Genomic DNA, 27,708 nt, shown 5'->3' on the forward strand with positions numbered 1-27,708 from the left:
CGGAAGGCCCTGGCCTCTGCCTATTTTTAACTTCCCTGGGGCCTTTGCTCACTATCAGAAGCTAGGCTAGCAGACTGGCTGCCACTGAAGCAAGCATAGCCACGCCTCTGGGAATCCTATTCTCATTCTCTCTCTCTCTCTCTCTCTCTCTCTCTCTCTCTCTCTCTCTCTCTCTCTCTCTCTCTCTCTCTCTCTCCCCTCCCCCCCACCAATGGTGGGAGAAGTTTAGCTGTCACCATTAACAATCTTTTGGAGTCTCTGTTACTCTCAATAGAAAAACACCTGTTGGGGTGGTATTAAGGCTTTCTTAGACTGGGGTCCCCTAATGCTAGGCCACCAGCTCCTTCCTCTTCAGTCCTTGACTTTCCACAGCAAGCTTTGCAGAGTTGTGCCTGTGCTTTTTTTTCAGGATGTGAATAGGCTGGCTATGTTTGCTTTCCCAGAACAACCCTTCCCCAACCCAGAACCAGACCAGGACTGGGATCTCCACAGTTTTTCTTCCAGCTTTGAGACATAACCGGGATCAAGAGTAGAGGGCAAGGGTTTGGGCCCAATTTCATCACCCACTCTATATGTTTCTCTGCCTTCCTTCCCGGCTAGTCCTCTTTTCCCTTCATACCTGGCCCAGGAGATTAGAACAGCTGTCAATCCCTGACCATCCAGAGTCATCCCTTTTTGGTATCATCAAGTATGCACATGAACTAGCAGGCGTGTGCACACCCTGCACTCCACAGGACATCTGAAGACTTGGGGCAAGCTTGGCACACGCAGGCGTGTTGGGAGCACCCAGTGCTCAGTGTGGGATTTGGGCAGAGACCCAGGGTGAGCAACCTGGAAAGCCGCCTGCACCAAGAGAAGGAAGTGAAGAACTTGGAGCACCTTGTCTGTGTGTTTCTCCTACTCCCCACCAACTTCCTCTTGGTCCACCAGCTTTCCTATAGAAGCCTTGGAAATGAGCTTTATCAGTGTGTTTCCAGCAGACAGGACAAGGACATCTTCCCATGTGCTTGGGGGAGGAGATTTTCATGTTTACTTTGTATCCTCAGCTCTGGGCAGGCCAGCCAATGGCCTGGGTTAGCTGCCTGGCTAAGGGCTCTGGACTATATGTTTTCAACCAGTGGGTGAAAATCCCTTTGGGGTCTGATGACCCTTTTACAAGAGTCCCATATCAGATGTCCTGTACACCGGATGTTTACATTAGGATTCATAACAGTAGCAAATTTTCAGTTATGAAGTAGCAATGAAATACTTTTCTGGTTAGGGGTCATTACACGAGGGATTATATAGAAGGGTCACAGCACTGGGAAGGCTCAGAACGATTGTTCAAGAGGCTACCCCTGGTGCTCTAGCTCCTCCACTTTTGCTCCCTGGCTGACGGAAAGGAGGATACCATCCTGAGAGACCAGCCAAGCTCCTTGGGTGTTAAGCTAGTTCTGTGCCCCTTCCTCATTCGCTGCCTGGAAGCCTGAACAGGCTTTGTAAAGTCACACCTCTGCGCTCAGCGTCTTGGAAGGGCAGTGTGCAGTCTACAGCTGATTCCATTCTCAGGGCTGTTGTCTCTTCTAGTGCCCCGCCAGGCAGCCCTGATTTCCTTCCAGCTTCCCCTCACCTCCTCCCTTCTCTGCAAAGGTTCATTGCATGCTCCTCCTGTCCACCCCTCCCCCAGGGCAGGCTCAGGAGAAAGGCTGGGGTTTGTGTGTATGTGGTGGTGGTGGAGGAGGGTGTTGGAGAGGATAATGAATGGGAGTGCTTTCTAGCTCACCAGAAGCACAGCTGGTAGTTACAGTCTTCATTTAGCCCCAGGGACCTGTCTGGAGTCTTCCTCAACCACACCAGGAGGGGTGGGGTGGGGTGGGGGTGGGGTAAGGGTGGGGGTGAGGGATCCATAGTCCTCCTGTTTTCTGCTGCCTGGCTCCTCTGGGTATGTTCCCCTTTCCTGGAGCCCAGAGCTCACTGTATAGAAAGGAAGTATATTGTCTGTGCTCTCAACCTGAGAAGCAGGCTGTCTGGAACTCATAACCCAGGATGTCATTGTCAGGCAGTGGAGAATGCAGTCTTTCCCCTCCCCCAGGCCCTGGCCACCTTCCACGTCCTGCATTAGCCAAACTCTTAACCATGTCTAAATTTGGGTGCCTTGCAGTGTTTAAGCTCACACACTCTTCTACCCTTCTCAGTCAGGGCCAGGCTGGTGAATGATTACAGAACAGGCTCTGGCCCGGAACAGAGAAATTCGAAACGCCCTTCTGGGAAGCCTACTTTCCCTGGCTGACCTAAACCTGCCTTCCTGGTGACATGGTCACGATCCTCTGTGAGAAAATAAATTCAGTCAGGTCTATAAGGTCAAAAGGCAAGGGTATTATCCTCTTCACTAAGATTCAACCCAGAGAGATTTTTGCCAAGGGGCTTTGCCAAGGTGGTACACTTGTCAGAGAATTCCCAGGGGCCCATGGATAAGAAAGGATACATGGAATGCATGCCATGTGCCACCCACACCAACCAGGCTGGGTGCCTGCCCAGTGGAGGGCTAAGTCTAGGAGAGGGAACATAGGGTTGTAAGGAGCACAGGATAGGACAAATAACCCAAAGGTGGAGGGGGTCTAACTTCTGCTTCTTTTGGTTCTTTTTTTTTTTTTTTTTTTTTTTTTTCCGGAGCTGGGGACCAAACCCAGGGCCTTCTGCTTCCTAGGCAAGCGCTCTACCACTGAGCTAAATCCCCAACCCCGTAACTTCTGCTTCAAGACAGGGTTTCTCTGTGTAGCCCTGGCTGTCCTGGAACTCACTGTGTAGACCAGGATGACTACAAACTCACAGAGATTCACTTGTCTCTGCCTCGTCAGTGCTGGGATTAAAGGCGCCTACAACCACCACCCAGTTCTGACTCCTTAAAATGTCTTTATCACAAGGAAGGGGAGTGGGCATTGGCTAAACATAAGCAATACATCATTTCCAGAAACTGTTTCTGTAAAAGGCCACAAAAATCCTATGGAGAAGACCCACACTTATTATACCTGGCATGCTTCTGAGTAGAACATTTAACACGAGCTGCATCCTAGTCCAATAGCAAGCACAGCTGGTAGCAACTCTCATCGTCCCACTTTACAGAAGGGGAAACCGAGGCACAAAGATAAAAGTGACAAGCCTGACCTTTGCTCCAGTAAGGACTGGATTTGGGGTTTCATGCCCAGTCATCCTGGATCTAGTCACCTCTGCACCAGCTTTACCCTCTCTTCTTCTAGCTTTAGGTCTGACTCAGGCAGAAGGGGGAATTCAGGCTCTGGTGCCTATCTGCAAGTTTATTTATATACACACCACCCTGACTCCTTGACACATCACACACACGGCTTTTACTCCTTACTCACCTAGGTCCTGAGGGCCTCGGCTCTTGCCGTGTGGCCTTGAGGGTGCCTTCTCATCTCAGAAAGCTTCTGCCTTGAATCACTTTCTCCGTGTCTGATGGGCCAATTAGATACTATTTAGTATGATTTTCCGGTATCCCAGCCCTTACCACAGAGTTCTCACAAACCTGTGGAGGGTACATGCTTAGGATCTGACACCCTAGGCCCAGGATGAAGGGTCATACGTCTCTCAGGATGACTTATGATTATAGCAGGGCCTCTAGGGGAGGGGGCAGTGACGTCACTGTGGGCCTTTTTTTTTTTTTTTTTTTAATGGAATAGCTGAGAAGGGGACAAAGGAATGCAGACAACTGGCATCCTTGGTCACAACCTGGTGTGTCATAAAACTGTTGAGAGAGGGAGGGAGGGAGGGAAGAGGAGAGAAGGAGGAGGAGCGGCCGAGATCTCCAGCTTCCTACACATAAACTGCTTACTTAGGATTTGGAATTTTGAGCTTTACATTCCAGCTCTGCCACATTTCAGCTGTGTGTCCTTGGACAAGCCACTCAACTCCTCTGTGTCTGAGTTCCCTCCACGGTGAAGTGCTGCAGACCAGACAAAGCACTTTCAACAGCTCCAATACTTTTTAACTATAGGGCTGGGAATATAGCTTGGTTGGAAGAATGTTTGCCTAATAGGAAGGGACGATGGGTTTATTCTCTCCCTCTGCATAAAGGCAGGTTGGGTGATGCATAGGTGTGATCTCAGCACTTGGGAGACGGAGGCAGGAGGATCAGAAACTCAATGTCATCATCAAGTACACAGAGCTCCAGGTTGACCTGGGCTACATAAGACTGTCTCAACAAACTAGCAAAAATGAACGCATGTTAACTATAGTTATTATCTATAATTACTATTATAATTACCATGTAATATATCAAGTCACTATTGTACTAACCTAAGAAAACTTTCAGTATCTTTTTCAACTAAATTAGTTCTATCATTGGCTCCGTTTGTCTGTCCAATGACCTCTCAAACTGACAAAACCAGCTTCATGTCTGGTATCTGTTTGCCAGTCTGTAGCGACCCTTGTCTCCTCTGTCTGCCATTCCTTCATCAGCCCTTCTGAACTGAGGCACTGTCTGCCTGCCCAATGGCAGACCATGGCCGCATAATGCTGCTATGCTTCTCTGAATGCTCTGTAGAGACCCACCCCACCCCACCCCCCAACTGGAGCCTTTAACCCTTTTCCGACCTTCCCTTCCCCGTGCTCTCCCTTTCTCACTGCTCGCCTGCTGGCTTCTATCCACCTTTGTCTCTTAGAGGAAGTCCTAGCTGGTGGGGAGGAAGCTTACATCTGTCACGTGACTCCCTTGGAGGGGGATCAGCACTGTGCTGAAGGCAACACCTTTGCAGAGTGTCATCCTCTTGTTTTCACAGATGCTAAATCAGTCACCCCATGAGGAAAAGGTGGCCAGCCAGGAGCCTGCACCATTTCCACCATAGCAGGCGCTTCCTGGAGGTCACATGATTATGGCTGTAGTTGGACTACATGAGTGTTTACATCCTTAGCAACAAGAAGGTAGTAACTAGATTGGGGCATCCAGAGAGAGGTGAAGGTATCGGAGGGGATACACGGGGGTTAAGGGACTGGCAAATGTGTCCTAAAGGAATTCTGCGAACTCATGCAGAGCATCCCTCTGAAGAGTGGTGTCACTGAGCAGAAGTCAAGGTCTGTGCCTCAAAGTGTTTGGTTTTAGGTCCTGGGGAAACAAAACTCCAGACCTTATGAGAATGTGTTCAGTCTTTATTCATGGTTAGGCAATATGGCTACCAGATTATAGAGAACAGGACTATAAATGTTCCTGTGTCTTGTGGCCAGTGTTGCCACTTAGGTTAGGCTATAGAGAAAAAGACATGTGCTCACTGGGTAAGTGGGGTCATGCACTCCCAATCTATCTATACACAGGTGTTAGATTTATGTTAAACGGGGTCCAGGTTAAAAAGCCAGGTGTGGTAAAAAATCAGATTCTCTGCTTTTTCAAAGGAAGCTATAAGGGGAGATTGGTATGAGAAATCTTCCACGGCTTAACTTGGGCACAATTTTGCTATGAAACATCATATTGTTCCACAATACATCTCTTTGGAACACCAGTGTATTCTCTGATGCACAGTGTCATCTACAGGATAGCATATTCCCTTATTCATCATCACCAGTGAGTGGTGACATCATTAAAGCCAATGAAGACTTTTAATTTCCTTTTTTCTTACCTCTATCAGTCTGAAAACATGAAGTCTCAGCAAAACAAACAAACAAACAAACAAACAAACAAACAGAAACCCCACCTGGAGTACTACAAACTGCTTCACAATTGATCTCATTCCCATTGGACTTCCAGATGACCCTCTTACCTTCCTACTGGTGGATAGTTTGCTCTCTCTGTAGATGCAGATCCATGCATACCACTATTGTGAGACCTCTGATGCCTCCATGATAAACCATGGTAATCATTGACTTATTGGCATCCTAGTTCAAAAGCTCCTGATGCATCAGGTGGTCCAAGATCCTTCTGGTTCTTGCTCTGTTCTCTCCAGGGAGTATGGTTTGTGATAGCACAGCATCATAATTCACTTTCACAATAACTAAAAGAAGGAAAAGGTACTGGAGAAGCACACGTTTTCTCCATAAAGACACATGGACAATTACATACATACTTCCTCCTTCTAGCTCACTGATCTCAAATCTAGCTGCAAGGGAGTCCAGGAAATATAGTTTTCAAGTTGGATACCAAGTGCCAGGTAAAACTGTAGGAGATATCAGTAGAAGAAAGAAGAACAGATATGGAGGGTAAGCCTCATTCTCCATTTCGGCTTAATTCATATATGTATATGGGTACATATTCATGAATAAAAGGTCAAGCCTGCCTTTTAGTACTGGGATTACAAATGTGATCTACCATACCTGGCTTTTAAACACAAGTTCTGGGGCTGGAACTCCTCTCTTCATGCTTTCACAGCAAGCACTTTAAGCTACTTCCATAGCTCTGTTAAGGCTTTATCAGTGAGACAAATTCCCTTGAGAGGAGGCCCCATTGAGTTTCTAGGCCCCATTCTGAAGTCTACAAGTGTGTTTAGGGGAAGGAAAGGTCTGAGTAATGAACAAAAGTAAGACCAGGAAGAACCTGGAGATTCAGATGGGAAAAGGCCTCAGGATGTGCTCAGGGTTTGGGTCAACAGCTGTTGCTTTTCTGGTTTATGGAAAGGTATATGGAGTCCCTGTTTCTTGGACACCGGCCAAGGGTTTGCTAAAGCCCTTTGGAATAGTCTCTGAAAATATTAGACATATCTCTTGCAGATTTCCAGTATGGACTATGTTGGCCTGGAATGGGACCAGGAGTAGAGATTGTGTGCATGCACATGCATGTTAGGGCTTGCAGAAGAGGTGGGGGCAAATTTGGGAGAAAAAAAAAAAAAGAAAGAAAGAAATAAAAGGCTCACAATATCTAAAATTTCCCCTAGGGGGCAATGCTGCCTTCTCCAAAAAGCAGTGAGTGCCTCAGAAGGTGGAGCCCATGCCGGGGAGCCTTGGGCAGTGTCCACTGCTTCAACTCCAGGCCAGCCCTGACCTACACACTGGGAATACCAGGGCACTGAGCCAGTCCTGGTCTCTAACAATGAGCAAGCAATTTCGCAGCTAGGCCTTCCTTACAATTGCCACGAGCACTAAGGAGCAGTGTCTCTGCTGACTTGTTTACTTCCCGGAATGACCCAACCTAGAGGAAGGTCAGGGCCTTCTTCCCTAGGAACTGATACTTGAACTGAGACCCCAGGGGTGGATGGAGGTGGTGTTGCAGAGGGAGCCGGAAAGCAGCAACAAGTAGATTTCCAGTCTGAAGGGGAGCTTGGGCTGTATGAGAAACTGAAAATTCTCTGGAATTGGAACTCTGCGGTTAAAAGCCTGCGTGGGCTTAACCTCTGGCAGAGGAAAGGAATGCAGGCTTTATCCCAGGGGACGAGAAGGCCCTTGAGGGATCTTCATCAGGGAAATGACCCCAACTATGCTTGAAGACCTCATGACTGCAATATGAGCAATGGACCATATGTGGCTGGGGTGACTATGGCATGGTCAGTTAGGAAATGCTGTCAGTCAGCAGGCAGATGTCAGTAGGAGGCATCAGGAACCTGTGGACACCCAAGTACTGACACCATAAGTATTCAGAAGAGTAACCTAAATTACAATTAACGGACATTCTAGGCTCAAGTAGGCTTAAATGACAGTTCTAAAGTGATCAGTCACTCACTTGACTATGACTTTGAGTTCTGAATATGCATGGACACTGTCCACCCCCAAAGCGTTACCCTGAAGCAGGCTGATTCACTGCTTTCTCCTCTCTGCTGTCCAGGGTCCCTGAACATTTGGGTCTCCTTGGCAATTGGCTGTATGCTACCTTGCTTACAGGAAGCAGGAGTGGCAGTTGTGTTTCTTGGTGTAGGACGTATAAGTCTGTGGCCGCACAAGAACAACTTAGGATGCAGGTCCATGACAACTTTGCCATCGACAGGAGACAGAGCAGGGTCCAGCATGGAGCCAAAGACGTGAACCTAATCAGCTAGGTTCTATGTAGCGCATAATTATAAAAAACAATGCACGCTATGGCTGGCTAAGCCCCACCCCCATGGGGAGCCCCAAGTGTCAGTCTGTCCTGGTTCCCTTGATTAGCTGCTCCTGAATCACTCACACTCCCCAAGCCATCCACTCCCTGTGGCAAGCCTGTAGAAGCTGCCACAGCTTCTAATCTCCTTTGCCCCATAAAATGACAACTCCAGAGGCTTGTAGTTTACCAGACAGATTTATATCAGTAAATCCTCCAGCCCAAAATACACACAAAGAACTTAAAACTCGACCATGTTATTCATGAATATGTGACTGTTTATTCATGAATATGTACCCATATATGTATATACAGAATTAAGCTGAAATGGAGAATGAGGCTAACCCTCCATATCTGTCCACCTAGATCGGAAAAATATACCATACATCACTCAGTCGTCTATCTATAGTATCCCCAGCTACTTACGACTCCTAGGACCACATGGTTCTGGCTCATCATCTTCTTCTCCGGGTCCCTTCTTGTCTCTCCCATCTCTGTCTCCATTTCTGTCTGTCTGTCTCTCTCTGTCCCCTCTCTAAAATGTTCAGCTCTGCCTTCTTCCACTGCCCAATCACAGGCTGCCTTACCTTACTAATTAAGATTCCACCCGACCTCACCTGAGTACAGGCACCCTTTTTTTTTTTTCCTTTTTTTTTTTTTTTTTTTTTTCGGAGCTGGGGACCGAACCCAGGGCCTTGCGTTTGCTAGGCAAGCGCTCTACCGCTGAGCTAAATCCCCAACCCCACAGGCACCCCTTTTGAGAGGGCAGAAAAGACAGACAGCAATCTACAATAGTTCTGCTAGGAGAGAAGTGGGTACCAAGGGAGAGGAGTAGAGTCAGGGAGAGTAAGAGAGGGTCCTAGCCGCCGGAGAAGATTCTAGATTCTCCTTCCTACACATCCTTTCTTTTTCTTTTTTTCTTTTCTTTTTTTTTTTTTTTTCCGGAGCTGAGGATCAAACCCAGGGCCTTGCACTTGCTAGGCAAGCGCTCTACCACTGAGCTAAATCCCCAACCCCCACATCCTTTCATCATGCAGCACCCAGTGGGAATTGCTGGCTCTTTTAGGGGCCTTTCTCTTCTTGAGAGCATGTCCCACAGTGCCTAGAGATGTAACTACTGCCATCTGCTGTCTGTGTTGCCTGATGTGGAGCATCATCAGCTAGAAGTGACCAATGCGGAGCGTGGAGTTCAATGTCCTCTCGGTGAACTGTTTAGAAGACATTTGTCTGTGCTGTGTGCAGAACCCTGTTTCAGGTGCTACAAAGGCTACAGTCGCTAAACAAAACTCCCCTAATTTCTCAGAGACCACCCAATATTCTAATGGAAAACGTAGGAAAGAAATACAATATGGACACTGAGGAAGGAGTGGCAAGAAGATCAGAAGTTCAAGGTCATTTTTTGCCTACGAAGAGTGCTCAAGGCTAGCCCGGGTTATATGATAACAAACAACCAACAAACAATGACAGATCATGAAAGAGGAGAGAGGGCATGTGTTGCAGGTTAAATTGGTAGCCAAAGGAGGTGCTTCTAGAGAGGATCTGCCAAGGAAGGGCAGGAGTAAACACTACAGTCAGAGAGAACAGCTCATCAGAACCCAAAGGGTGCTGACCTGGAGTGTTTGAGGAGCCCGAGGAGGACCATAAACCTGAGGAAGGGTGGGCCAGGCAGGCTTAGAGGGCTCTAGGGGCTTTGTTCTCTACTTTAGTGAGGTGGGAGCTGTGGGAAGCTTTTGAGTGATGGAGTGATACAGGTGCTGCTGGGCAGAGAATACGGCAGGGTGGAGGTGGCAGCAAGGGCAGAGGCAGAAGACCAGAGACTGGAATGAGTCTGACACTGTAGCATAGGCAAAAACAAACAGTGGCTTCAACCAGGGTGGTGACAAGAAAGCAGAGAAGGGTCTGTTTTTTAAACCATTTTTTTTTTCCCAAGATAGGATTTCTCTGTGTAGCCTTGGCTGTTCTGGAACTCGCTCTGTAGACCAGGCTGGCCTTGAAGTCATAGAGATCTGCCTGCCTCTGCCTCCTAAGTGCTGGGATTCAAGGTGTATGCCACCACTGCCTGGTCCTAAACCATTTCTTTTATTAATAATTATTTATGGAGAACTTGCTCCATAAGCATCTTTTTATTTTCTTCTTTCTCCTCCTTCTCCTCCTCCTCTTCCTCCTCCTCTTCCTCTTCCTCTTCTTTTTCTTCTGGTGGTCATATTTTCAACCAGAGCCCATAGGATCTGTCGTTTTAGAGGTGCGATTAGATTTGGAAACATGACTGGTTGGTTCAGGAGAGGAGAATATGGAGACAGAAAGTTTGAAGGCTCTTTCAAAAAGTATTGGAAAAAAAAAAAAAAGGAAGGAAAAAAGAGCATGTGGTTGGGATTTGGGCTGAATGGTACGGTCCCCAGCACGTGTGTGCTGTCAAGAGGGAGGGAGACCTGGGAACCTGAGAATTACAGTCTAACTGCTAAGCATAGTTGACTGTCTTCCCTGACAAGACACACGGGGTGCAGGTATAGAGTGCAGGAGCAGGATATCCCCTCAGAAAGTGCTGTGTCCTGCCGGATGAAAAGGGTAGGGACCACACACACCCCCACCTCCACTTACCTGCTGAAGTGTGTGGGGGTGGGGGTTGGGAAGAGAGGCTAAGGTCCTGATGGGGAGCATCTTTCTAAGCTGTTATAGGATCAAACAACACACAGAAACGTGCTCGGGACTGGGATGACTTAAGGCTCATGACTTAAGCAACTTTCTCCACTATTAAGCGTGAAGAGTGCAGAGATTGTTGTAGTGGAGAACTGCAGGTATCGAATGGGTAACGACTGGCAACATAGCATGATTTGAGTTAGACCTCGACAACTCTAGGTTACCGGGAGATCCCCGTAGCAGCCCACTAGGAGCTGCGCCTGGGTCACTGGGCACACAGCGCACACTCCTTCGACGTTTAGTGCCAGACTCTTTGGACCCGTGCTGCCCCAGGCGACGACTCTGCCCTGTCCTTGCACGACATTCGTCCAGTGCCTCGCAGCAGCGTTTCCTTTCCAGGAGACCCTCAGAACAAGACACCAGTGCCTGGTCTCATTCTTGCTCCTCCCCAGCCACCGCCCTGAGGGCGGACCCAAGCCGGGCTGGAAGGGAGGATCCGCCCCATGGGTGTACCTTGTCCCACGCGCAGCCTCGCATTCTAGGCTGACCAAGTCTCCGCGGAGGCGCAGCGGAGTTAACTGCTCTCTTGGCACCATCCTGGATCTGAATTCTGGCCGGGCAGTAGTGACTGAGTCCTGAACTTCTACTCCCTCTTTGCCCCGCGCGCCTGGGCTGCAGAGCCATGCTCTGCTGCCTGCTGGCAAGGGCCAGCAACCTCCCCAATGTGAAGAAGGACCGGCGCAGTGACCCTGTTGCCAGCCTGATTTTTCGAGGTGAGAGCCCTGAAGCCACTTCATTCACGCTTGGGCACCATCCGTTTCTCTACATCCAGCTTCGGGGTCTGTGAAGCCAGATCAGACCAGAAATCCTGCCCGGGGATGACAGCGAGGAAACATAACCGCAAATGCTACACAGCTTAAGAAAATTGGAAGTACTGTGCTAGGCCAGGAGTTAGTGCTTTCCTAAGTGGGTACCTAGAAGGAGAAAGGCTGGTACTTCCTGAGTACTGGGCACGAGGGTGGGTTGGAAGACACGTGTAATCAGGGCCACATAACTGGTTTGTGAGCGTTTTAGTATGCTCTTTGAAAGTTATGTCCCATCCATCTATCCATGAATGGTGACTGAACACTGTCCGTCTGAATGGCCAAAATCTCAGCCAGAAGGAAGAGGAACTGAATACTATGGCTGTGGCTTTGACTCAGGAAGTCTGAGGGCTGTCTGGGATGTGGGATGTGGGATGTTTTCCAAATTCAAGGAGCTGAGTCTTAGACTATGTGCTGCTCAGACCAGAAAGGGTTTCTCCATTGAGATTGCTCCTTCCTCTACATACCAGGCTCCTTCACCATGGCTTCAGGCAGATTCCCGAGGGAGGGGTGTCTCAGGAGGGGAAAGGGAAGAGGAAGGACCTGTCAAAATGAGAGAAGGAACAATAGTGGTGAGTCAGGACCCCAGTTCTGCAGAGAAAGATAAATAAGGAGAGGAGAGAGGGCTTCCTGTCATCAGGATCTATACTCTGGGGCTCTGTGGGAAAGACTTTTAAAAAGATAGTCACATGTAGAGAAACTGAGGGCTTGTCACAAAAAGTGTTAACCTTTGTGACAACAGTGGGGAGACCATTGACCCAAGGTTTTGTCCACTCTACATGCAGCCTCCACTCCCAAATAATATGAGAGATGAACAACGCAGGGAACAAGTCGAGCTCCAGATTGTTTATTCTTGGTTATAGGTGACTAACAGGCTGATTCTTTTGCTAAGTGTGATTTGAAATATCTTAGGCCACCGTGGTGTTTCCATTGATTAGGCTTGCCGAGGTGTTCTTGATGTCCAGGTAACTTTCAGACAAGGTTCTTTCTTCTTTCCCTCCTGACCCTGTCTCTCAGAGGTTGCCCAGACTTTCACTATACTGAAATTGTTGAGGCAGTTGGGTATACTTCAGTGGTGTGTGTATACATATGTGTACATACATGTATAGGAGGTTGGAGGATAACCTCTGATCGAAGGTGCTATTTCCTTTTCTTCCTTTCTTCCTTTCTTTCTTTTCCTTTTTTTTGGGGGGGGGGGAGGCGGGAGAGATTCTGAGACATCTCATTGGCTTAGAATTTCCCAAGTCAATGAAACTGGCTGGCCATTGAGCCCTAGGATCTTACCTGACTCCGCCTCCCCTCAGTGCTGTGCTTACAAAAATATAGCGCCCCAGCTAGGCTGTGTTTGTTTGTTTATTTTAACATTGAGCTTTGGTCCTCCTGCTTGCTAGGCAACCACTTTCCTTTATCAGGATCCCGGGCCACTGGTAGAGCATTCTTCCAACATGCATGAAGAAGAGAAGCCCTTGGGTTTGTTCTTCGTCCCTTGCCTAAACCAAACCAGAACAAAACACCAGATAAAACTTCTCACACTGAGAATGGGCTCTGCTCTTGCTTCAGATAGGTAGCCAGAGCTGTCGAGGCCCTGGTTGGCTGTTGCCCTAGTTCAGGTATCCTGACTATGCCCACCTGTGGTCCTTCCCACTCGTATGAAGTCTTGCTGTCTATTGATAGCACGTAATGGCTCCAGCAGAGATGAGCGCTAACCTCAGGGTCTGTACTGCCACTGTCTCCAAGAAGGCTCTCAAGAGTCCCCTGGTTTTCAGTAGGCCCCTATCTAGCTGCAGCAGAACCTTGTTGGGTCTGCTAGCACATCTCCCCAGCCCATCATCAGATGCCAGGACTCCTTGACAATTCACTGGAATGTCCTCTTTTGAGCAAGATACGGCTTTCCACTTCTGGCCCCAGGCCTCCCTTCATGGTCTTCATTCTTCATGGTACCCGAGAGTCACTTGCAGAGTATGCCGCCCAACACCTCCTAACATATATCTGATGGGTGCAGGCCATTTCGGAGATGGAGTTGACCCCAGGGATAAAATAAGCATGCTTGTTCATGGAGTGTGCAGTTGAGTTGACGCCTGGCTGTTAGAATCAGACCCAGTGTTTATGAAGCACCCAGTTTAGGGCTCTCCATCTACAGTACACCAGGTGGAAAGGCCTAGGGCCATCGCCCAAAGCTCCCTGGACCCCGGGTCAATTCCTGAGCAGGCGCAGTCAGGGTTGATAAGCAGTGAGTCACAGAGGGACAGTGGCCTGCTTGCTGAGAAAGCAGCCTACGCCAGGTGCTGTGCTTGTCTCCAGCGTGCAGCCGAGGTATGTGGGCCTGGGCTGGCCTCGCCCTGCAGTTGTTGCCTGGGCATTTCCAGCTTCAGATGTAATTTCAGGACCTGCTTCCAGAAATAGATTCTGGGCTTTGGGAGATCGGACTCCGAGCTCTCTGGCTTCCCCATCTGAGGCCATTATACAGACTATTAATTAATGTTAGTCATGTCCTTGTTCTTGTATTCACTGATTAATTACTCAGCCAGGGTTGCTGTGAGTAGCTGGGCCCGCACAGACCTTTTGTGACCATCATTTGTGTGAGGAGTAGGTGCAGCTTCCTTTAATACAGCGTTTGATGTCTCTCTTCTGCCCTGACCGTTTTCCATCCTGTAATGCAATTATTTATATCCCTCTATTCATGTGTTTTCTTCATTGACCAAACATTTGTTGAGCACATATTATGTACCCTTTGCCATCCTAGATGCTGGAGATGCATCCGAGGACAAAAAAAATCACTCCCCTGCTCCTTTGGAGTTCAAATATCCCTGGATTTGCCACAACCCTGGTGAATTCCTGGCTGGGAACCCAGGAGGCCTTGTTCCCCTTCCCTGCCCCTCTCTTGGTCATTGATTGGGTTCCCTCTAGGCAACTGTATCCTCTCTGTTGCCCAGGCAGGATCCTGGGGGTCTTACAGGACCATCTGCTCCCAGTCTGCCTCACCTGTCAGGGAAGAAGGGCAGGAAGGCCACTGAGGTGATTTGGTTCCTCAGGAAACCTGTGGTTTCCAGTTTTGGTTTTTATGGGATTTCTGTGTGTGCGAGTGTGAGTCTCTGTGTCTATATGTGTTTCTTGTGTGTTTTCTTTGGCTCTTTTTATCCTATTTGTTTTGCCTAATTCTGTCTGGTTTGTTCACTGTATTGTATTTTATTTTTTTAAATGCCTGTTTATTTTATAACGAGGGAGAGAAAAAAAGACTGGATTTGGGTAGCATCTTAGTGCTTTTGTTGCTGTGGTGAAATACTATGATGAAAGGCAAGTTGGGAAGGAAAGGGTTACATTTCCAAGTTGTAGCCTTCACTGAAGGAAGTCGGGACAGGAACTCAAATGGGGCAGGCACCTGGAGGCAGGAGCTGGTGCAGAGGTCATGGAGGAGTGCTGCTTCCTGGCTCGCTCATCATGGCTTGTTCAGCCTGCTTCCTTATAGAGTCCAGGACCACCAGCCCAAGAATGGCACTATCCATCATGGGTTGGACCCTCCCACATCAATCACTAATTAAGAAAATGCCCTACAGCTGGATCTTTTTTTTTTTTTTTTTTTTTGGTTCTTCTTTTTTTCGGAGCTGGGGACCAAACCCAGGGCCTTGCGCTTCCTAGGCAAGCGCTCTAACCACTGAGCTAAATCCCCAACCCCCCTACAGCTGGATCTTATGGAGGCATTTTATTAAGTTTCCTCCTTGCGGACAACTCTAGCTTGTATTAACCTGACATAACTTAGTCAGGACAGGTGGGCGGGGACATGTGGAGGATCCGGAGGGGTTGGGAGTAGTGAAAACCGTAGGCAAAATATATTGTATAAAAACACCTGTTTTATTCATTTTTATTTCATGTGCATTGGCGTTTTGCCTGCATGTATATCTGTGTGAGGGTGTCGGATGCCCTGGAACTGGAGTTACTGACGGTTATGAGCTGCCATGTGAGTGAGTGCTGGGTATTGAACCTGGGTCCTATGTGAGAGCAGTCAGCTCTCTTAACCACTGAGGCATCTCTCCAGTCACCGCCCCCTCAACTCCATCTTCAATTAAAAAAATAAGTAATTAAAAAACAAAAGAAATAAGCCAAGAGTACTTTCTGTTGATACTTATTCTTCTACATAGCTCTTCAGAAAGTCTGTGTACTGTTTTCTTTTTTTAAAGAATTATTTATTTATTTTATGTATGTGAGTACACTGTAGCTGTCTTCAGACACACTAGAAGAGGGCATCAGATCCCACTACAGATGGTTGTGAGCCACCATGTGGTTGCTGGGAATTGAACTCAGGACCTCTGGAAGAGCAGCCAGTGCTCTTAACCTCTGAGCCGTCTCTCCAGCCCAACATTTATTTCTTACTGAGTTTTGCTTTGCTCCTTTGGAGGTGGGTGGTATTTGTTTTTTTTTTTTTTTAAATATTTTATTTATTTATTATATATAAGTACACTGTAGCTGTCTTCAGACACACCAGAAGAGGGCATCAAATCTCATTACAGATGGTTGTGAGCCACCACGTGGTTGCTGGGATTTGAACTCAGGACCTCGGGAAGAGCAGTCGGTGCTCTTAACCACTGAGCCATCTCTCCAGCCCGGTATTTGTTTTTTAAGTTAGTTACAAGTACTCTTTACCTATTAAGAACAATAGCATTTTGTCATGGGTGTTTCATTTAAAAACGGTTTATGTGTGTTTCCCCTGAAAATATGTTTGTCAATCATATGCATGCCTGGTATTCCTGGAGGCTCTTCTGGATCTGGAGTAAAAGATGTTGTGAGTCATTGCTTGGGTACTAAGAATCAAACCCATGTCCTCTGAAAGAGCAACCAAGGCTCTTAACCACCAAGCCCCTTGTTTGTCAGTGGAGAGCAGAGGCAGCAGGAGCTCAAGGGTTCAAGGCCAGCCTGGACTATAAGAGGCTGTCTTGAAGAAGCAACAACAAGACGTTGTGTATAAAAATATCTTCAGTTCCAAGTGGACATCTTACTTTGAAGAGCATCTCTCTCTGAGTGCACTCCGTGGCAGCCATGGTAACCATCACCAAGTGTTCTTCCTGGCCACCTCTTTCCTGAGCTGTATGGTTAGACCCATGAGGGAGATTGAAGATGGCAAGAGCTTTGACAGACATATACAGGTCTTCCGATGATGCCAAGGCCTGAGACTGTAGACAGGCGATAGCTGTTCCTCATCAGGTCAGGGTTACCTTTCTTGCCTCTATTGTCAGTGGTCTACCGACCCTGGGATTCTTAGTATTTCTTTGACTTGTGACGTGTAGCAAGCCCACAGCAGATACTCATGAGATGAATCGAGAGGCTCCTGTGTATTAGAAGCTCTGCAGCTTTTGAGCCACAAAGTTCTGTCACCTGACCAGGGGCAACAGCAGCCATGACCCTCCCTTGAAGTGGCAATTTAAGGAAGTTTCAGCTCACTACTTGAGGCTACAATCTACCACAGCAGAGAAGTCGTGGCCACAAGGTCTTGAGGTGGTTGGCCACACTGTGTTAGAAATTAGGAAGTAGAGAGAGAGAGAGATAAAATGTTGAACTAACAGTCTCCTTTTCATTCAGTTGGGCAGCTAGGGTAGGTCTTCTTTGATCCGTCTAATCCAGAAAATACTAGGACATGTCCAGAAATTTGTATCCAGGGTGATTCTAGACCTTGTCAGTTTGACAGTAAATATAAATCAATACAGTCTCCCTGTTCTTGCTGGTCTTGACTTTCTCTCTAGGTGGGGTTCTCAGTAGCTACCCATGCGTTCTCTTGGTCAGAACCTTTACTTCTCTCTCTCTCCACCCTGACACTGGCCTGTGGTCCCAGGCCTACTGCCTCCATCCTCATCATCTTCCCCACGGACTTTAGAGAGATTGTGATAAGATACGTATTATATAAAGTTTATCTCTTCCTCATTTTTGAGGGGAGGTGGGGACAAGGTTTAGCTAGGTAGATTTGGCTGTTTCCAACTCAGGATAGTTTTGAATTTACAGTAATCCCTCTGTCTCTGCTTCCTAAATTCTGGGATTATAGATGTGTGACATCATACCTGGCTTAATTTAAGATCCGTTTTCGGATTTTAGAGCTGCGAAGAGATAACATAACCATGGAATTCTTATAAAAGAAAACATTTAATTGTGGCTGGCTTACAGTGTTAGAGGTTTAGTCCAGTATCATCATGGCAGGAAGCAGGGCAGTGTGCAGGCAGACATGGTGCTGGAGAAGGAACTGAGAGTCCTATATCCTAATACACAGGCAGCAAGGAGACCATCTGTCACACTGGGCATAACTTGAGCATATATAAGACCTCAAACACTGCTTCCGCAGTGACACACTTCCTCCAACAAGGCCACACCTATTCCAGTAAAGCCACACCCTATGGCCAAGCATTCCAAAACACGAGTCTATGGGAGCCATACCTATTCAAACCACCACACCATCTTAACCAATTTTTGTTTTGTTTTGTTTTATTATGTTTTTCAAGACAGGGTTTTTCTGTTTAACAGCCTTGGCTTTCCGGGAACTTGCTTTGTAGATCAGATTGGACTCTAATTCACAGAGATCCACTGCCTCTGGCTCCTTAGTGCTGGAATTAAAGGCGTGTAGCACCATGCAGTCATTTTAACCATTTTAGTGTTAAATTTGGTGATATTAAGGGCTTGGAGTAGTGACATACCTCTTAAATCTTTCTGTGAGTTCAAAGCCAGCCTGGGCTACAAAGCAAGTCCAGAACAGCCAGGGCGCTCTGTTACACAGAGAAACCCTGTCTTGAAAATTCGAATTAAATTAATTAAATAACTAATTAAACACTTTTGATGGTATTAAATATATTCATGGCCTGGGTGTTGCGGCATATTTCTTAATCCCAGGGGCAGAGGCAGGCTGATCTCTGAGTTCAAAGTCAGTGTGGTATTATTAAGTATATCCATGAGTCTAGGAGTATAGCTCAGGTGGATAGTGTGTGCTTACCAAAGTCAGTTCCCAGTGTCTTCCTTAGCATGCACTCTCCTTCTAAAAAAGAAATGCAAGTTCTACTCACAAACAAAAACTAAGCCCCGACAAAACAAAGAAACCCTACCAGGCAGTTGTGCAATTGTATACCTCTAGAACTTGTTCCAGACTCAGGAAGTACTTCCACTTCCTTTGTCCAGCCCTGGCAGCTACCTTCCACTTCCTTCTCACTAGCCCTGGCAGCTACGTTCTTCCTCTGCTTCTGTGATCCTGACTGATCCAGGTTCCCTGCACCCAGAGTCCCTCCCTCCCTCCCTCCCTCCCTCCCTCCCTCCCTCCCTCCCTCCCTTCCCTTCCCTTCCTTCCTTCTTCTTTCTTCCTCTTCTCTTCCTTCCTTCCTTCCTTCCTTCCTTCCTTCCTTCCTTCCTTCCTTCCTTCGTGTGTGTGTGTGTGTGTGTGTGTGTGTGTGTGTGTGTGTGTATTAGCAGAGCTATGCAGTGAATGAATGAAACCCAGGCTTCCCTACAGTTATGGTGAGTACTGAGCACATCTACAGAGCATCTATGGGGCCCCCCACCACACTACCCCCACAGCAGGATCCCTGTGCACTTTGGAGATTGTTAGATGAAAGGACACATTTCCCAAGGCCAGATCAATGACCAGGCATGCGATTGTCAAGGTGCCTTCTCTTATTTAGGTGCCTATAAGTCACAGGATGAACTGGATGACGTTCCTTTCCTTTTAAACAAAAGTTTGCATTTCTATGTATGTTACTCATACAAACATAGTCACAAACAAACAAGGACACATGTGTAGGTCTTAGGTCAGCCTTTCGTAATGTTCCTCAGGAACTGTTCACCTAGTTTTTTGAGACAGGGTCTCTTGCACTAGAACCTAGAACTCACCTATTCTGTTTGGCTGGCTGGCCAGGAGGCCTAGGGAAATCTGTCTCTTTCTCCCCAGCACTAAGTTTACAAGCACAAGCTACCATACCTGGCTTTTTCTATGCTGTAGAACTCAAATCCTTCTGCTTGGGCAGCAAGCATGTTATTGTTGAGCCTCAGTGTCTCCTTTCCCTTGTTCTTCTTTGGAGTTGTAGTCCCATAAGTGGCTCCTCCCAAGCTCACCAGGATTGTCTGGGCTTACCCTCCTTGTAGTCAAGACTTAATAACATTCCACTGTGGTCCTCTGTGGTCTTCATCTTCGGGGAGTGCAGGAAGTAGAAAGTGCTTAGAAAGGTACTTAGCCCAGGGCTGTCATGAATATTGCCTAATTATGTTAGCAGAGTGCACCAGGAAATGAGTTTTCTAGTGGGCCACTCAAGAAGGGCAGTATGTGGAATGTTTCATGTTACTTCTGGAGCCACAGGAAGCAGATTTGTGATAGGGAGGGGAAGTGGATACTTAGCCTTCATCTCCTGTCTCATCAAAACCCTACAGTGGACATAGGTCAGTGTACTGCTGGGCAGCTGAGGCCTAGAGGGTGCCCAGATCTTTAAGGCCACAAGGCCACATGCATGTAGATGTCAGAGGACAGCCCAGGTGTCAGTCTTCACATGCCACCTTGTTTGGGACAGGATCTGTCTTGTCTACTGTTACATATACCAGGCTACCTGCCTATGAGCATCTGACAATTCTCCCGTGTCCACCATTCATCTCCTGGTAGGGGTGCTGGGATTGACATTACTGTATCCAGCCTTTCCCCATGGACGCTGGAGAGTCAAAAACACGTGTCTCTAGGCTTGTGTGACAAGTTCTTTGCCCTGAACCATCTTCATAGCCTCCAGGGGTCCTTATCAAGTGACTTTAAGAACTGTCCCGCTCCCTTGGAAACCATAGCATCACGGAATCAGAGAAGAGACACAGCAGTCTATGCAGGCAGGCCTGGGCCAACACTGAGAAGACAACTGGTGCCCTTTCCAGCATATCTCTGGCCCCATGGTGACTTCTTTGATCTCTCCATTTACCCGAACTATCCCATGCCAGTAAGAAAGTTTATGGTGAACTCAAAAACAGTGCTTCTGTTTCCTAGTGAGGAAGTTAACTCACAGCAACTTCAGGAAGAAAAGGATCTGTTTACTAATGCCCAGTTACTAGGACATTCATTATGAACAAGGGTTGCTAATATGACAGAGGTGTGATGGCTGTTCTCTGAAAAAAGAAAATCACGGCTTAGTCATTGGTCCACCATATGGTTAGAGAAGCATACTGTGAGATGCTGTCCCAGGTTGGGGTCCCAGCTATCTTGGGAGCCTCAGACAGAGCAGCTATCTCTATCATCCTCAGGGAAGACAGGGCACCCAGGAAGTTCGTCTGAGGGGTGACCAATAGGAGGTCACTAGACAGTTCACAGACTTGGATAGGTGCATTAGAATAGCCATGGAGGGGAGGGTGGGGAAGGGGGGAAAGTAACTTTATGAGCTGAGGGCAGCGGGTACCTCATATATGCGGCCTTATTTAATTATTGTAGAGTTGTTATTGTGGTCTTACAAATGAGCAAAGTGAGGCTGACATTTTCTTTCTTTCTTTTTCAAAACAGGGTTTCTCTGTGTAGCCCTGGCTGTCCTGGAACTTGCTCTGTACACCAGGCTAGCTTTGAACTCAGAGCTTCTCCTGTCTCTGCCTCCCAAATGCTGGGATTAAAGGTGTGCACCACCACCTGCTGCCTGTCCCCCCCCCCTTTTGAGGCTGAAATCTTAATGAATTTTCTAAGACTCTTGGAATCAATTGGCAAGGTCAGAACAATATCCGCTGTCATGTTAAACAGTTCGCCCTTGTCACCGAGTTGGCACTGGTCTTGTTGATTGCACTCAGGGGAAGTTACCACTGCGATTCCTTGACATTACTCCAGGCTCGGATGCTCACATCTATCTAGGGTATCCCCCTGGTTTCCTCGATAGTTGTTCGTGTGTGAATGACTCTTTGCCTGCATGTATGTAAGAGTGCCACACATGTGTTTGGTGCCTTCAGAGCCAATGAGGGTTTTGGATGTTCTGGAACTGGAGTTAAAAATGTCTGTGAGCTGCCACGTGGGTGTTGGGACCTGAATTCCGGTCCTCCACAAGAGTAGCCAGTGCTGTTCACTGCTGAGCCATCGCTCCAGCCTTACCTGCTGTATTCTTTATGTCTGTGTACTCAGAGCAGCATTAAAGGAGGCCCTTAACCTTCAAATACACGCAATAAAATACGACATGTATATATTTTAATAATGGTTCATAATTTTGCACACTATCATGTCTTGGGACATGAAGTATAATGGTTGTAGGACATTTTTCACACCCCACAAGTGGAGACTATGGGAAAGCAAGCAGAGTGTGACATGACCACTTGCATTATAAACTGTCCTGCTTGGCTTTCATCAGATTGACACAAACCTGAACATAGCTGGGAAGGTAATATTAATTCAGAAAATGCCTTCCACAGATGGACCAGGTTGGCAAGTCTGAGAGTGCATTTTCTTCATTAGTGGTTGATGTGGGAGGGCCTGGCTCCCTGAGGGTGGTGACACCCCTGGGGAGATGATCCTGGCTGGATTAGGAAGTAGAAAGAGCAAGCCACAGGGAGCAAGCCAGCAAGCAGTGCTCCTCCACGGTCTCTGCTGTAAGTCCTGCCTCCAGGTTCCTGACCTGACTTCCCTCAGTACTGGAATATGACCCGAGAGCTGTGGGCTGGTAAACCCTTCCTCCCCAAACTGCTTTTGGTCATGGCGTTTTAGGTATAGAAAGTCTAACTAAGACACAAGCGACACCAGCCATCGGTTAGTTATGTTCACAAGATATTATTTTAATGGAAGGAGAGACTGGCAAATTGGTTGTTTAGCCTGGGGATTTGGGCAGTTTTATGACTGAGCCAGCCTGCCCCATTCACGGACAGTGCCTAACATTTATCATTAGTTGACAATTTGGAAGAATGATTTTCAAGCAAAGATAAGATGAAATTTTAGAAAACCTACCTCTCTCAGCTTCCCACTCTGTAGTTTTTTCTGATGAGACCAATGATGATATGAATAAATTGGGGGTTATTATATAAGAAATACATCAACATTTGGAAGATCTGTTTAACTCCTTGCATCAAAATTTTCAAATGTAGCTGTTACGGAATCATGAGTAGGTAAGAGATTGATTTCAAAGAGCGAGATACAATAATTAAGTGTAATGTAACAAAGCAGAGATGTTTATTTATCTAATTTTAGGATATACATCGCAACTTTTCAAAAAAGTTTAAGACCTACCATCTGTTGAGTACACATGTAATTTCAAGGATTGTTTATAATTACCTGCAAGTCCACTAAAACATTTTCCTCCTTTACTTCCAGCTGCCTACCTGGCTGGATTTCCTCCACAGATATTAACCAAAACAAACCATCAATGTATACATACAATGTATACAGGAGTAGATCTGCCAAGCATTACAGAGGTTTGCAAAAATGTAAAAGTCACACTTTCAGTTTTTCCTTGTATTGCAAGTTATCTTCCACATAAATATACCACTGATGCTAATGCGTATTGGGCTTCTTATTAAGTATTTATTTTTATTCTTATTATTTTCATTTATTTTGATTACATGTTTCTCCAGTGTGTGTCTGTATGGGAGTACATGCATGTGCATGCAGTTGTGCTTAATGACCAGAAGGGGGCATCCTATCCTCTGTAGCTGGAGTTACAGGTGGTTGTGAGCTGCCTGATGTGGGTGCTGAGAACAGAACTTAGGTCCTTGGAAAGAGCAGTTCATGCTTTGAACTGCTGAGCAATCGCTCCAGCTCCTTACCATTATTTTAAATTTTTTCCTTTCCTTCAGTCTCTGGTCCACACTTTGTCTTCATATTTCCTCCTGTGAGTATTTTTGTTTCCCCCTTCTAAGAAGGACTGAAGTATCCACACTTTGCTCTCCCTTTTTTTTTAAACATTTTTTATTGGGTTTTAAAAATTTACATTGCAAATGTTACCTCCTTTCCCAGTTCTCTCTCTATAAACCTCCTATCCCATCCTCCTTTCTCCTTCTTCTATGAGGGTGTTCCCCCACCCATCGACCCACCCCTTCGTGCCTTCCCACCCTAATATTTCCATACACTGGGGGAGTCCAACCTTGGTGGTACCAAGGTCTTCTCCTCCCACTGGTGCCCAACAAAGCCATCCTTTGCTATATATGCAGCTGGAGCCGTGCCATGTGTACTCTTTGGGTAGTGGTTTAGTCTCTGGGAGCTCTGGTTGGTTGGTATTGTTGTTCTTATGGGGTTGCAAACCCCTTCAACTCCTTCAATCCTTTCTCTAACTCCTCCAATGGGGACCCCGTTCTCAGTTCAATGGTTGGCTGCTAGCATTCGCCTCAGTATTTGTCATGCTCTGGCTGAGCCTCTAAGGAGACAGCTATATCAGGCTCCTGTCAGCATGCACTTCTTGGCATCAGCAATGTTGTCTGGGTTTGGTGGCTGTGTATGTATATGGGCTGAATCCCTAGGTGGGGCAGGCTCTGAATGGCCATTCCTTCAGTCTCTACTCCAAACTTTGTCTCCGTATCTCCTCCTATGAATATTTTTGTTCCCCCTTTTAAGAAGGACGGAAGCATCCACACTTTAGTTGTCCGTCTTTAGTTTCATGTGGTCTCTGGATTGAAAAAGGCAATTCGAGCTTTTTGGCTAATATTCACTTATCAGCAAGTGCATACCATATGTGTTTTTCTATGATTGGGTTACCTCACTCAGGATGATATTTTCTGGTTCAATCTATTTGCCTGTGAATCTCATGAATTCATTGTTTTTGATAGCTGACTAGGGGGCTGGAGAGATGGCTCAGTGCTTAAGAGCACTGACTGCTCTTCCAGAGGTTCTGAGTTCAATTCCCAGCAACCACATGGTGGCTCACAACCATCTGTAATGGGATCCGATGCCCTCTTCTGGTGTGTCTGAAGACAGCTGCAGTGTGCTTATATATAAGGAATAAATAAATCTTTAAAACTTAAATAAATATTTTTAAAAAAAGATAGCTGAGTAGTCCTCCATTGTGTAGATGTACCACATTTTCTGTATCCATTCCTCTGTTGAGGAACATCTGGGTTCTTTCCAGCTTCTGGCTATTATAAATAGGGCTGCTATGAACATAGTGGAGCATGTGTTCTTATAATATTTTGGGGGCATCTCTTGGGTATAAGCCCAGGAGTGGTATAGCTGGGTCCTCAGGTAGTTCTATGTTCAATTTTCTGAGGAACCTCCAGACTGATTTCCAGAGTGGCTGTACCAGCTTGCAATCCCACCAACAATGGAGGAGCGTTACCATTATTTTAGATTGCTTACCAGTTTTGTTTTGAGACAAGCTCAGGCTGCCTAGAACTGATTTTTCTGCTTCAGCTTCCAGAGTACTGGGATGGCAGTCTTGCTCAGCTAAATTGATTACTGAATAATATTTTAACTGCTTCAGCTTCAGTTTTTAAATCCTCTGTTACTTAGAAGAATGACATTCTGGGACCCGGAAACTTGAGATTGAACAAAAATATCTCAAAGTTTACATCGCAAATGTTATCCCCTTTCCCGGTTTAAGAGCAGGCTAAACAACTAGGAACCTGGCTAAGCCCAGACACAGCTCAACTCTGGAGGATGCAGAGCTCCAGCTCCAGAGCACATTCGAGGTGTTAGCGGAGCTTTCTTGGTCCAGGCCGTCTGGTGGAGACCACAGGCTTCTGAATAGAGAATCTGAGTGTAGTACGGGAAGGACTGAAGACCTGACTGAGGCCAGGGTTCCTTGACTGGCTGACCCCTTCCCTCCCACTGTTGTGCAGTCAGACACTGTGTTTCTGCTACACCTGGAGCAGGTGTAGCGGTCCATGCACCTGTCTGAGCAGAGTGGCCACGCCTAGCTTCATCAGTTCCTATGGCCCTTCCCTCCCGAGCTGCTCTTCTCTGTAGTTCCAGATGCTCTTGTGGGACCGCTTGGTGGGGCTCACTCTGACGCTATCAACCCACTGTGGCTTCTTTCTGGGGATCACTCTGAGAGAGGAGCAGACCTGCCTGTCCCAGTAGAGACCAGGGTTGCAAGTCAGGTTCAACTTTGTTATGAACACAGCCTGCCTATGTAGTCTAGTGTCCATCCCTAAAGGCAGTTCTCCCTGGGCGTCTTCTATGCCTTCTTTCCTTCAAGGCTCAGTCACCCACTGCACTAGGAATAGGCGTCCAGACCTTAGTGGTCCCTGCTCCATAATTGCTGCAGCTGCCTGCCTCCTATGATCACATGGGTCAGTTCTCAGATGTCACAGTGTTAGTTCTTCTAGTTGTCTACCCTGAAGCCACCTGCTTTCCTTCAGCTTCATGATTCAGATAGGATTATCTAGGTCTGCTTGTTTCCCCATAAACCCTTTCTAGGTCTCAGAGTGGAAGGCAAACAATCAAATCCATCATTTTAACCAATGGAGGTTAAAGGGCCTGGTAGTATAGATCTGTAATGAGAAGCTGAGGCAGGAGGATCTAAAATTCTAGAGGGAGTTATCTCAAAATAAAGAACAATAGAAAAACAGGCTGGGGATGTGGCTCCGTTGTAGCCCCACAAATAGGGCGCTCACCTAACATTAGGACAACTCCGAGTGCAATTCTTAGAGTCACAGGACAAAGAAAGTGGGCGCTAGGTGGTTTGGGGTTAAATATTGAACATCAATTATGGTCTAATTCAAGAACATTGTCCCCCAAACTCATAGCTATCAATCACTCCCAGTTTACCTTCTCCATACTCTACCCCTGGGAACCCCAAATCTATGGATTTGCTTGCTCAGGAGACTTTATGTAAATACAATAACATTATACATAGAGGTACTGTTTGAGACAGTCTCCCAGGTATCCCAGGCTAGCCTCAAACTCACCATATAAGCTAAGGATGACCTTGAACTGCCGATGCTCCTGCCTCCATTTCCTGAGCATTAGTGCACCACCACACCTACTTACTGTGTGCTGAGCTTGGGGTTAAGCTCAGGGCCTTGTGCATACTAGGTAAACACTCTGCCAACTGAGCTACATCCCCAGCCCCAAGGAAGGGTTCATTTTCACAAGAGGTCGGAAAAGTCAGAAAGAAGCTGGAGATGCAGCTCATTGGTAAAGTGCTTGCCTAATATGGTGGGGGCTGGGTTAACCTGCAGCACAGGGTGGTGTTGGGGATGGCGGAGCTGGGAGAAAAAAGGGGGAGGAAAGACAATGGCCAAGATGGCACAATTAATGAGGAGTTGGCTCCAACATTTTCTTTTCTTTCTCTATCTCCTCCTTTTCATCCTCCCCCCTCCCCTTATTCCTCCCTCTCCTTTTCACTTTCTTCTCTTCTTCCTCATCTACCACCACCACTACCACTTTCTCCACTTCCTCTTCTTTGAAACAGTTTTCTGACTGGCTTGGAACTCTATAAAGACCAAACTAGCCTTAAACTCACAGAAGTTCACCAGTTTGCTTCCCAAATACTCGGATTAAAGACACACACCACCACATCATGGTTGGACATTTTCTTTCAAAAAAAAAAAAAAACATTCTTCTGGTCACATTGTTGTTTAGTGGCCCCCAAAGCCAAGAGAGAAGAATGGCAGCCATTGGGCATTCCTGGTAGGGTCAAAGGCCAGGCTGGTTTTGTGAACTCTCCTTTGGAGCTGAGTCCAGAGGGAGGTCTCTGCAGCGAGCCCAGCAGGGTGGATGGGCCCAGTGCAATGAGTCTCCACTCTTGTCTTCCTTGTCTCCCGCAGGGGTAAAGAAGAGAACCAAAGTCATCAAGAACAGTGTGAACCCCGTGTGGAATGAGGTACATGTACAAGTTTCTTTTCCCTCCCTCCTCTCTCTGTCCCTTCTGCCTCTGCGGGGGCTGACACAGCTTTCTCAGAATGGTAGGGATCCAGCTCCATCCTGAGACCCTGCCCCACAGCATATGCTGACAGGACAGATGCTTGTTTTGTTTTGTTTTGTTTTTCTCTGATGTTCAACTCTCCCTTGCCTGCCTGATCTCCTCTCACAGACCAAAGCCCTCACTCCATAGTACTCCCTCATTAACCAAGTCCTCCCGTTGTTCTGTCCCCTCAGGAGCTTTCTGTAGATGTGGCTTCTATGAGGTCCATCTGAAGCAGGGTTGAGAACAAGAGTCAGACTGCAGGCTGAATGCTTGCTTTAGGGCATTGAGCGGCTTCCGGCTGGCCTTTCTTAACTTACCCCTTATGCCTCCTGACCACCAGGGATCTGGTTTTTGGATAACTATATGATCTTGGTGTGTGAGGACCTTGAGGGATCTCCTGGCACTTTTTCTGTTGTGCTTTTGTTCTGGTGTT

General features: G+C 47.0%; 1 protein-coding gene across 24 annotated transcripts in view; it reads left to right on the forward strand.

Annotated features, from left to right (window-relative positions):
- The window catches only part of Dysf (dysferlin), a 199,814-nt gene that overhangs the window by 402 nt on the left and 171,704 nt on the right, over nucleotides 1-27,708 (forward strand). For 9 of the 24 annotated variants that reach the window (XM_017592632.3, XM_006236758.5, XM_006236764.5 and 6 more), the window contains exons 1-2: nucleotides 11,145-11,397; nucleotides 27,136-27,191. In XM_017592632.3, coding sequence (XP_017448121.1) covers nucleotides 11,307-11,397; nucleotides 27,136-27,191 — 147 coding nt within the window. In that variant the 5' untranslated portion in view covers nucleotides 11,145-11,306. 24 annotated transcript variants of the gene reach the window in all.

Source organism: Rattus norvegicus, chromosome 4 (genome assembly GCF_036323735.1).
Source record: "Rattus norvegicus strain BN/NHsdMcwi chromosome 4, GRCr8, whole genome shotgun sequence".
In the NCBI taxonomy this organism is placed as follows: Eukaryota; Metazoa; Chordata; class Mammalia; order Rodentia; family Muridae; genus Rattus; species Rattus norvegicus.